Here is an 11,360-nt window from a genome sequence, read left to right as displayed (position 1 = left end):
TCCGGCAATCTGTTATAGAAAAAATGACGGAGCGCGGCTTCCCCGTAACCATGAAGTTGAGAAGCGTGTCAATTGAACTCAACAACATACTTATTGATGTGGTGCCCATCCTTCATGTCCAGGGTCATTAGTTGAACTTCGGCGTCGCCCACAGGATTGTGAGGACCGAAGTTTGTTTGAAGTTTGTTGACGAACTCTTGATAGTTATTCATCCATTGCAGACAGAGTGTAGAATTTTCATCGAATAATAGATCCGGCTTGAACCAATCAAGGGCCATTCCCTTGAGGTAGGACTGCACGAAGATGACCTTGGCACGGTCGCTAGCAAAAGCAAGGGGTCGGTCCTGGAAATTCAGTTCGCATTGGACCAGAAATACTCGGAGTTCTCGGGGATCTTTTCCATCGAACTGTTCAGGCTCATGGACCTTGGTCTGGCGAGCAGAGGATGGTGGAGGTGGTGCCGCTGGGCAATTCACTTGCTTGCCCTGCAAGCCCACCTTCAGGCCTATCCCTCCTATCCGTTTCTGGGTTATCACCTGCCATTCTGCTAACCCCGTAACCCGACTTGTCAGTAATATTCAGTTGGCTAATGTTTAACTCCGTTAGCTCCGCTCTGCTTGGCCCTGCCATCTTTAGTTCTCGTTGCCAGTAAGTAAATTAGGGCATGGACATGTAACTTGGCACAGCGCTCCTGGTCTGAGTTACTGAGGCCGAAGCCCTCTGCCACAGAGATGACTCCTTCATCTCGATCCGGTCTCTAACAGTATCCCAAGCACTCTTATTGGACCCTATTTCCAGAATGAAACCCTGTCAGTCACCGACTTTCTCAAATTTAAGCCCCCATCACTCCAGGGAAATTTACAGATAATATCTGCATGTGTCATATCCATCCCTGGCCATCGACTTCCACTCCCTCCGATCCCTCTGGTCTACCTCCGCTCCTTCTTCACTAACCTCGGAGCTCCTGTATTCCGCAATCACCTCAGTACCCTCGATGGTCACCACCCCCTCCTTTCAATTTATTACCTACGCCTCCCTAAGTATGGAGCCCCAAAGGCTTCCGGACAGCTCTGACGTCTGCTAGCGCACTCCCACCTCCGCTGGGCAATACACTCACTTGCCCTGCAAGCCCACCTTCGGGCCTATCCTTCCTTTCCGTTTCTGGGTTATCACCTACCATTCCGTTAACCCCGTAACCCAACTTGTTGGTAATATTCAATCGGCTAATGTCTAACCCCGTTAGCTCCGCTCAGCTCGGCTCTGCCATTTGCGGGCCCACCCTCATTGTAACTATATATATACTCAACTTGTACATAGGTTACACCTCAGTAATAAAATCGACTAGAGTTTACCCCCTTCAGTTCTGGTTGCCAGTTTAGTAAGTTAGGGCATGGACATGTTACTTGGCACAGCGCTCCTGGCATAAGTCGCTGAGGCCGAAGCCCTCTGCCATGGAGACATTCCCTCATCTCAACCTGGTCTCTGACAGCATGTCTCAGTCATTGCCCACCATCCACCCGAGAATTGACAGAGAGTGACCTCTGTAGCATGCTCTGCCCTCCCCACCCAGTAATCAAAAGTCTAATTTATAACTATAATCCCAATGATCCCAACCCTCCTTGCTCTGTTAAAATTGGCACACATTATGTCCCTATCAACATTCTACGAATCTGGGAAGTCCTATTTCAGATACAAAGTATCCGAAAAATGTGGAAAGAATCAGAGGCACATGTTGAGGCATTGGCGGGTTGTCAGCCTACTCACCATGTTGCTGTCATCACCACCCAAAAGCGGCTCTTATCATGCAGCTGGAATGCTAGAGTCCTTGGATTTTCAAAATCAACATCGAGTTCCATTGGGGGACTGCTCCATCACCTCACCTTCTCATGCCTTGTGACCACCAATATCTTGTACCATATCCAACTTCTGGAAAGGGCCTTGGATGCCAATGATGTAAAGGCTAGACTTTTCAGCCCTCTTGACATCCAGTACCTGACAGGGTGTGCCATGCAACCAGATGGGAATGGGTTGAAAAGATATCGCCATGACCGTACCTGCACAACTCTCCACCAATTTGGCTCTGAGCTTTCATCTGGATCCATTTCTCAATTTGGTGGAATTACTCACATTAACAACCACTGGATCACATTTGTCATCTCCTCTAGGGAATTGACCATCTTCATCGCTGATTCCTTACACTGGTCAATTGTCAGGGGACGGACCCTGGGTCCCCATGACCCCTCTCTATGGCCCACAGGCTAACCTGTAACAGCAGCCCATCTCAGGGCATAACACTACTGTGGGTAAGAAAGTGAGAAGAAGGTTAACTTCTCACTTTCCCACAGTGGCCCCAATATGGCGAAAACTTCTGGGGATACCCGGAAGTCACATGAGGTGGGATCCGGGGTCGGATCATGCGGCACAGGAAGTGCGTGGGAAGTGGAGCGGGTCCGGACGCGGGTCCGGGTCCAGGCTAAGTCAGGGTATGTGCCCTGACATCAATGGGGAACAATGGGCCACCTGGCAGAGTCAAGGAGGCAGCCGCTACTCTTCAGTGGTGGCTCAATGCATTGTATTTGAGTTCAAATCAATCAGTCTCTCCATTCCAGATTGTGAGGCTGCCAATTGCTTACCAGAAGGACTTCTCCTCATGCAGCATCTTTGCACTCAATGCACTGATGCACCATTTCATTCCATCCCAATACTCCCTTGGCACCAGCAATGATATGGTGATGATACGCATCAAGCTTCTTGTGTCAATCCTTGATCATCATGCTGCACATGTAAGTGAATTGAGTGCAATGTTGACAAAATTGAGACTCACCACCTTATAACCAGGGAACACCTGGCCCTGAAGCGATCACACCAATAACAACAGCTGCCCCAGTGGTAGCAACCCCAGTGGCAGCCATTGGAGCAACAACAATGCCAGTGAGAGTGACGGTGCCACCAGTGGCAACAATCCCTGTAGCAAAGGCCAGCCACCAACAATGTTTACCCAAGTAGCAACAATGCCAATCAAGGTGATCGCGATGTCAGTACCAAGAATGGAGCCAATGGCAGTAGAACCTACTGCACAGACAGGTGCCCTGGCCCTGACGACCATTTTGCCCAACCCCAATGCCAAGAAACCAATTGGAAAATGGAAGCTGGACCTCACCTTTCAGGAGGGGAATGAGGGGCATGGACTGCTGCTGTCATATCCATACAATCCCGACCTCCACTCTGGGCTCCTGGAACTCCAAAACTGACTCCGGAGCCCTACTTCCCTTCCATCACCTTCTCCTTGCTGACTTCCAAGAGGTTATCCCACCTCCGGCTCTGACACCACCTTCGGTCCGACTCCAGAACATCCCAGGTCCAACCTCAACCTCAACACCTTCCAGACAAGCATGCAACACCTATGTATGCTCCCGACTCCGGAACCTCTGGTCTTAGCTCCGACCTCGGACTTTGACTGTTACAAAAATGGGGCTGGAGGCGCCCATTTTCGTCCGTTCTGGCGCAGGAATAGGGAAGGGGGTTGGACATAAGGGTTTACAGGTTGTTTCACAGATGGTTTAACATGTAGTTGAACAGGTAGTGTGGCAGCGGGTTTTTGTTGATTATTGATTGGTTCAACTCAATTACTATACAAATCATGTGACACAGAACCCATAAGAGTCTAAAATGGGAAATTCCCATTTCCATAACATTGACCCCACCTCCACTTATACCCATTGTATTGGTTAGCTCATTCCATTTAAGCATTGTCCTATTCAATTCCGCTATTCTCCCTCATTCCTATTTGGGCTGCTGCTTCCTTTCTATTCAGTCAGCTAGCCATTCCCCACTCCCAACCTCCTTCCTTCCTCCTTGGGCCTTGGCCCTTCACTCCTCCTTTGGGAAACACCATTGAGTCAAACCCTTGACCCTCGGTGTTGCTCCTCTTTTCCTCCCTTTGTCTCCTTTTGGAGTACCCTTGCTCCTTTTGATTCCAGACCCCTCCTTATATACAATGTACATAGTAACTTGTAACCTCAGTCCAGAATTGACTTGATTTCCCCCCAAGAGACTTTCCCTCTGCTAGATCCGAAATTAGGGGCCTGTCAGGGGACGACTCCCGGGTCCCCATGACCCTCCCCTATGGTCCACAGTCTCTGGTCTGGCCAGCCCTATCCAGGGCACAATCCTACTGTGGGTAAGGAGATGAGAAGGAAGCTAACTGCTCATCTTCCCACAGTGGCCACAATATCAGCAAAACTTCCAGGGATACCCAGAAGTCACATGAAGGGGTAGGGACCAGGCCTGGAGCATGTGGTGCGTGGAGCGTGCATGCATGCAGGAAGCACAGCGGGTGGAAGTGGGTCTGGATGCGGGTCCGGGTCCGGGCTAGTCAGGGTGTGTGCCCTGACAGGACCCCTAGGACAACCAGCAATGGCACAGTGCTCCGCCTGAGTTGCTGAGGCTGAGGTCCTTCCATGCTAAGTCTCCGATTCCACTCCAGAGTCGTCCGAATCTGCCCAATCTAATAGCTGCAGTTTTTCAGCCATGCAAGTCGTGAGGAATATGAGGGGCAATCATTGGTTGAACTCAAGAGAATTGCTGAAAGATCTGAAGAAGCATGGGTGCAAAGGTCATGTGCAGTGGAAAAGAGGGAGGAGAGGAGTCAGACATTGGCTCGTGAATGACAGCAGCGACACCGAGCGAAGGTGGTGGCAAGCAAAGTGGAGGTGGCAGCAAGCAAAGCAGAGGTGGTGGCAAGTAGGGAGAAGGTGAAGAATGTCAGTTCGCTGAGATCACCACTGTTTCTAACAAGGAGAAATTGTTTAGTGCACACCTGACAACCAGAATGCGATCTCAATTCCTGTTGCTGAGAGATGTCACAGCCCAAGCGCCGAATTCAGGAATGGCTGCAGGAGCACAAGCACCAGAAAACCATCCATAATTCTACAAATGTGGTTGGGCCTCCTGCACAAAGGGTGCACGAATTGGCTAAGGCAACAAACTGGTTCCAGCTGATCTTCTGGACAATAATAACTCAAGTCACAGAAAATATTGGCTGGCAGATGAGTCCAACTGAGATAGCGAGGGGATGTCAAACAAGAAGCATAAGGCTTTTTCAATCACTGTGTGCTGATGTTGTTGGAAAATGGATCAACTGCACTGGATCACATCCATGCTGGTCCACTGAAACACTGGCAAAGGTTGAAAAAGAGAACTGCCCAGGTGGCAATATTACACAGAAGGGGATATTAGTAAGTTGTGAACTGCTAGTAGAACTTTGTGAACTTATCTGAGCCATCTTAGGCATCATATCCTGAAACGGTTGCAGCAATCAAGCAAACATTGCAAAGCATTCAACAGGCCAGTGCTGCACTGGACGCTCAGCAAATCCATGGTGTCATCATCGCACAAATCCAATATACTCAGCCCGAGATCCTAAGAACTGTTGTGAAGAAGGATGGGTGCATTTTTGCTGTGAGCATGGCGTGGGTTAGGAAGTTTCTTGAACAAGAGATGAATTGGAGCCTGCATCAAGCGACACATGCATTGCAGAAGATTCCCTCTGATGCCACAGAGAAAATCCATGCCTCATTACTCCACCAAGCTTACTCCGTCTGCCACTATATGATCCCTTGTGAGCTCTGGGTGAACTCAGACCAGACACAAGTAATCTACCAGCAGAACTCAACTTCTACATATGAAACAAAGGGGTCTCGTCAGGTTTCCACAGTTGGTCATGATGAGAAGCGTGCCTTCACTCTCAATGTGGCCATCTCTGCAAGTGGAACCCTTTTACCATTCCAGGCGATTTTCTGAGGCAAAACTTCAGTCAGTCTCCCCTCAAAAAATGCACTGTGCTATGATGAAGCCATGGAACTTGGCTTTATTTTTGACATCTCTGTCAAAGACATGGCAAGGAGGGGCAGTGTCCCTGGACCTTTCCCCAGAAGGAGGTGTCAGAGTCCGCACGTCAGTTCGCGTGTAAGAATCTCCCCAGGAAACTAGTCGTTGTAAAAGCTGGGGGGCCAACCCAGCTGGTGATAAGGCCTTATATACATGAGTTCCACAACTCATAAGAGCGCGGCTACATTGGGAACACATGGTAGCCGATAGAGAAGCGACATGAAATAGGAGAATAGATCATGCGGATAAGGGGGCGATAACGGGTGAGGGATGACACGATAGTGGAAATAGCGCATTGAATACAGCCTGCGTTCTAACTACGGCAAATCACATGCAGATATTGGCTTACGGGTACTCAACCTATCCGGATAGGGGTCCGGGCCGGCCGGATAACCGTCCGTGCCCTGACAGGAGGCCAGAGGTGGAGAACAGGTGGAAGGACCATGGCCTCAGCAACTCAGAGAGAAGCGCTGTGCCTACATTCAGTAACGCTTAAGAGTTTGGTCCTTAACTTCAGAACGAGGGGTGCGAACTCTGGGGGATAGTCTTGTCGATTTTGCACTGAGGTGCCATCAACTACAGTACAGGACTTATATACATAATAGAAGACAAATGAGAACAAAGGGGAAAACCCAAGAGAGACTTACCCACTTTCCGGGTTGGTGAGCACGTGAGAGAATCGCCTTATTGAGCATTGTGGAGTGGGTAGGTGAAGGGTGGAATTAGCGACAGCTACTGGAAGTGGGAAAACCTTTGCAGGGGTGGCAGAGGTCCTAGGAGGTCCGTAGTAATATTGGGTAGGTAGAAATATTAATAAACATTTAAGATGAGGATAAGAGGTCTGGAGAAGGTACTGGAGATCACAGGTGGAGGTGAACCAGAGGGTATGGCAGAGGTGCGGGGGAGGACGGACCGGAGGTGGACCGGAGCTGTGGTGGAGTAGAGCGGAGGTGAGGCAGAGTTGGTATGGATATGACAATCTCCGGCGGTTATACTTACTGGGCTAACATCAAGACAAGAAAACATTTGTAAAATCTATTCTAGTTCCATATTTCCAAACTCAAAAACAACGGCTAGGTCTTGATCCACATCAGGAGTGCATCTGGCAACTTGATGTGTGGCCAGTACATGCATCTCTGGAGTTCCACATTTGGATGCACGAGAACCATCCCTGGATAATACTGGACTATATTCCAGGTGGTTGCATGGGTCTTTGACAGCCTTGTGATGTTGGTGTACAACATCCTCTGAAGCATGCTGTGAAGTGAGCACAGCAGTCTGCTGCTATAGAGGAGGTGTACTCACAGTTACAGCAGGGGGTTGGCTCATGCGATATCATGCTCAACACCAAGCTTGGCATACTAAGGGACCGTGTCCCTGAGACATTGATCTATGCTTTCCAATGTATGAATCGGAAGGATAGAATCGAGAAAGTGAGTTGATGAGAACAATCCCCCATTTCCGTGTACACAGTACTAACTACCTCGATCTAGGCATTTGAACTTTGTCAGTCAGGCGAATACAATCCATCCTGCACCAGTTTAACCAGCCGTAAACTATGCCAACTCCTTGATAATCTCCACTGGGAGAATCCCAACCTTGCAAATGCTATAACAGCCCCACAAAAGCAGCCTCATGATAGCAACACTCATGGCTCTAATTCCACCATTCTGAAAGGTTATCTTACTATTTTGGGGACAGTAACGTTCCATTCCCCCGTTCACCTCAGGCCTCAGTAGGTCTGTCTAAACATAAGCTTTGATGAGCTGTATATTCAATGGGGTAGAGGTAAAAGGCTACCGGACCTTTACAACTACTCCGAGGTATATATATCTAATTTACATATCTTGGCACAAATAAATAAAGAAATAATAGCATCACTATAATCAGAAGTAAGGTTAATCCCTTACACATTCCCAGGATGGAATTTACAAATTCTGCAGAGGACAGGCCTGATGTGACGGTGGATGAAGTTTTCAACTATATGGCAGGGAATTGGGTACCTGATGGGCTTGAGGTGGTGAACAGCAGCTTGCATGCACTACCAACCTGTGCTGAGGAAGCCGAGCCTGATACTCTTGATGAGGCTTCACCTTCCTCTAGCCTTCAGAGCCGGGATCTTGGCTGGGGAATGCAAGCTAGACAGGCATGCAATTTGGATGAAGAAATGAAGATTTTTCACTTTTGAATGTATTTAATTTACAAAAAAGGAAATTTGAAATCAATTTGCATAGCCACCGAGAAGGCAGCCCAACTGCGTGACATGGATTGCTTGACCACCTGCCCAGTGTGACACGTGATGTGGCTGTGTTTTGGGCCGGACCGGCAGGCCTGCATGATGCGTGACCGGTTGAGTATGTTAATCTAGGTGTAGCTTCAAATAATCAACATGGACTCACCTTCTCCAACTGGCTTGGATGTCAGTTGTGGATCAGACGACGAAGATGTAAGAACCAACCTATTGCTCTGCGATTTCTCTGATACCTGACGTACATTATCAGATGATCAGCCAGAAAGAAAAAATTTCCGAATTCATTAAGGATCTTGTACACATGGCTGATATCCTGACCAAGCAATCTGAGCTTGGTAGTTCCAAATGGGCGAAGGCTATTACTTCAACGCCCCTATTCACTGGCATGGCCCCTACGATCCACAATTATGTCAAAGCTATAGATCTCCATGGAGCATGCCCAGGAAGGACATGGCCGAAGAATGCTCTCGAAAAATGACAATCTCCATACACACTTTACCACCAGATCTGATGTCTGCCATGTCATGATTGCATGCTGCTTATTACTGCCTTTTGTTTTTTATTTCACACTTATTAACATTCTAACATTTGACATTTTTTTCATTTATCCTCTTCCCAACCACTTCATGCTCGAGTATTGCCACCGATGTACCATCTAGACTCACTGAGTCGCACCATAATAGGTGGGTTCTGTTGTGTTTTGTTCAAGGATACAAGGATTGACAAAACGGGGTTTCAGCTTGATTGCTAACAATCCATTTGATACAGGCTGTGACGCCATGCTCGAGTTCTTCTTGCCTTTGATACAACAAAACCTATCATCTCCTACTTCACCCACTACAGCACTCTTCCTCCACATCATCGGCTTGCTCTTCACACGAATTGATCTGGACTAGGGGTGCCACGGTTCTGTTCTGTTCTGTTAGATTGGGTGGATTCGGATGACTCCGGAGTGGAATCAGAGACTTAGCATGGAAGAACCTTGGCCTCAGCAACTCATGCGGAGCGCTGTGCCATTGCTGGTTGTCCTAGGGGTCCCTAATTTCAGATCTGGCAGAGGGGAAGTCTCTTGGGGGGAAATCAAGTTGATTTCAGACTGAGGTTACAAGTTACTATGTACATTGTATATAAGGAGGGGTCCAGAATCAAAAGGAGCAAGGGTACTCCGAAAGCAGACAAAGGGAGCTGGAAGGAGGAACAACACCGAGGGTCAAGTGTTTGACTCAATGGTGTTTCCCAAAGGAGGAGTGAAGGGCCAAGGCCCAAGGAGGAAGGAAGGAGGATAGGAGTGGGGAATGGCCAGCTGACTGAATAGAAAGGAAGCAGCAGCCCAAATAGGAATGAGGGAGAATAGCGGAATTGAATAGGACAATGCAATAGTTGCAAGGTCCGAGGTAAGTCCGGAAAGTCCAAACTCGGAAGTTAAACTCCGGAATATTGGCAAACATAATTAAATGGAATGAGCTAACCAATACAATGGGTATAAGCGGAGGTGGGGTCAAAGTCCAAGGTTGGAGCTAAGACCGGAGGTTCCAGAGACAGAGACGTGAATGGGATTCCGGAGTGGAGGTCCGGAGTCAGGAGCATAGGTGTTGCATGCTTGTCTGGAAGGTGTCGAGGTTGAGGTCGGACCCAGGATGTTCCAGAGTCGGACCAAAGGTGGTGTCGGAGCCGGAGGTGGGATAACCTCTTGGGAGTCGGCAAGGAGAAGTGACGGAAGGGAAGTAGGGCTCCGGAGTCAGTTTCGGAGTTCTGGGAGCCCGGAGTGGAGGTCAGGATTGTATGGATATGACAGGTTCGGTTCTGGAGCGATTTTTTGAGAACCGGAACCGGAACTGGCTTGAAATTTGATGATAATGCCGAACCAGAACCGAACCAGTATGTGAACCGAACTGAACCATTATTTGGTTCTCTTGCAGTTCGGTTCAGTTCTGGAATGGTTCGAACCAACTTTGTTAAATGTGATAATTTCAATGAAATATTATATTTTTGGCGGAACATTCTAAGTGTCCATAATGAGGCCCACCCGCTCTGTGCGTTCCATCATGAGATTTGCCTCATAACCCTGCCACTCTCAGACCTTTGCTGCATCTAATGCCTTCCTTGCCTCCCTCTCCTTGAAGTAGTTATGCTGCATATCGGCCTTTGCGATTTGAATAGCCCTGAGATGCTCAGGAGTGAGACAGTTCCGACTGTCAGTGTCAGTGTGTTTAGCGGCAGAAAATGCCCTTTCACATGGAATAGAGGATGCTGGGACTGAGAGCAGATTTCGGGCGATGGAGGTTAAGACAGGATATGTAGCGCCTTTTTTCTGAAAATTAATATAGATAAGTTCGAACTTAAAGCGTAGTTGAGACAAAATACTGGTGCCGCTTACCATCCAAAAGTCGAGGATGTCTGTTCCAGGCAGTTCAAGTGGGTCGTTGAGATAGCATTCAAGTTCCCCACAAGGATCATCACTTGATACTTCCTGAGCCCATCAAGCTTGGCTGGCTGCAAGACGGCGAGAGAGACCAGAAACTTCATCAGCTGAAGTGGCAACTGGCAGTGCATATACACCCTTGCCCTGGTTTTTTCCAGCTGTATTGAAGGCAGCAGACCAGGTTGCATATATGGAATGATACTCAAGAAACTGGTAATAGTCTGTGACAATCAATACTCTGGATGAATGGTGCGACTCACAATGTTGTGCACGCTCTGCATTGCAGTGGCTCAATATTGAGGTGCAAAGTAATGGTTGATGTATGAATCCTTTGTCATTGGGTCGATAACTGGAGTGGAGTGTACATAATGAGTGAATGACATTATCCTATGACCATATTGTGCAACATACCTGTGCTGAGAACAGCGAGAGGTGACACATCTGTTTCATCATAGTACTTCCCCAAAAGAGCAATACCGGCATTGAGAGCATTGTAAATATGAGTGTACTTACGCCCTTTTCTCATTCCCTCCCAACTTGTAATGAGCCCCTCTGTTAGAATGCGGGGATTTGGACGACTCCGGAATGGAATCGGAGACTTAGCATGGGAGGACCTTGGCCTCAGCGACTCAGGCGGAGCGCTGTGCCATTGCTGGTTGTCCTGGGGGTCCCTAATTTCGGATCTAGCAGAGGGAAAGTCTCTTGGGGGGGAATTCCAGTCGATTTCGGACTGAGGTTACAAGTTACTGGGTACATTGTATATAAGGAGGGGTCCGGAATCAAAAGGAACAAGGGTAG

The 11,360-nt window shown here is 48.3% G+C and overlaps 3 protein-coding genes across 3 annotated transcripts; all 3 read left to right on the top strand.

Moving 5' to 3' along the window:
- Nucleotides 1–2,501: 2,501 nt before the first annotated feature.
- Nucleotides 2,502–3,006, top strand: EI90DRAFT_3124555 (uncharacterized protein; the record flags this gene model as incomplete). The annotated part of the gene is made up of 2 exons (XM_039063730.1): nt 2,502–2,783; nt 2,839–3,006. 2 exons carry the CDS (start codon nt 2,502–2,504, stop codon nt 3,004–3,006), a joined length of 450 nt encoding a protein of 149 aa, XP_038915319.1.
- A 4,220-nt stretch (nt 3,007–7,226) lies between these two features.
- Nucleotides 7,227–8,077, top strand: EI90DRAFT_3124554 (uncharacterized protein; the record flags this gene model as incomplete). The annotated part of the gene is made up of 3 exons (XM_039063729.1): nt 7,227–7,322; nt 7,383–7,624; nt 7,810–8,077. 3 exons carry the CDS (start codon nt 7,227–7,229, stop codon nt 8,075–8,077), a joined length of 606 nt encoding a protein of 201 aa, XP_038915318.1.
- Nucleotides 8,078–8,278: 201 nt separating this feature from the next.
- Nucleotides 8,279–8,618, top strand: EI90DRAFT_3124553 (uncharacterized protein; the record flags this gene model as incomplete). Its single annotated transcript, XM_039063728.1, has 2 exons — nt 8,279–8,335; nt 8,391–8,618. The coding sequence occupies 2 exons, from the start codon at nt 8,279–8,281 to the stop codon at nt 8,616–8,618; spliced, it is 285 nt and encodes a 94-aa protein (XP_038915317.1).
- Nucleotides 8,619–11,360: the final 2,742 nt, after the last annotated feature.

Source organism: Cantharellus anzutake (assembly GCF_015039405.1).
Source record: "Cantharellus anzutake strain C23 chromosome Unknown EI90scaffold_28, whole genome shotgun sequence".
Lineage (NCBI taxonomy): Eukaryota > Fungi > Basidiomycota > Agaricomycetes > Cantharellales > Hydnaceae > Cantharellus > Cantharellus anzutake.
This window is presented reverse-complemented; position numbering and strand designations above follow the sequence as displayed.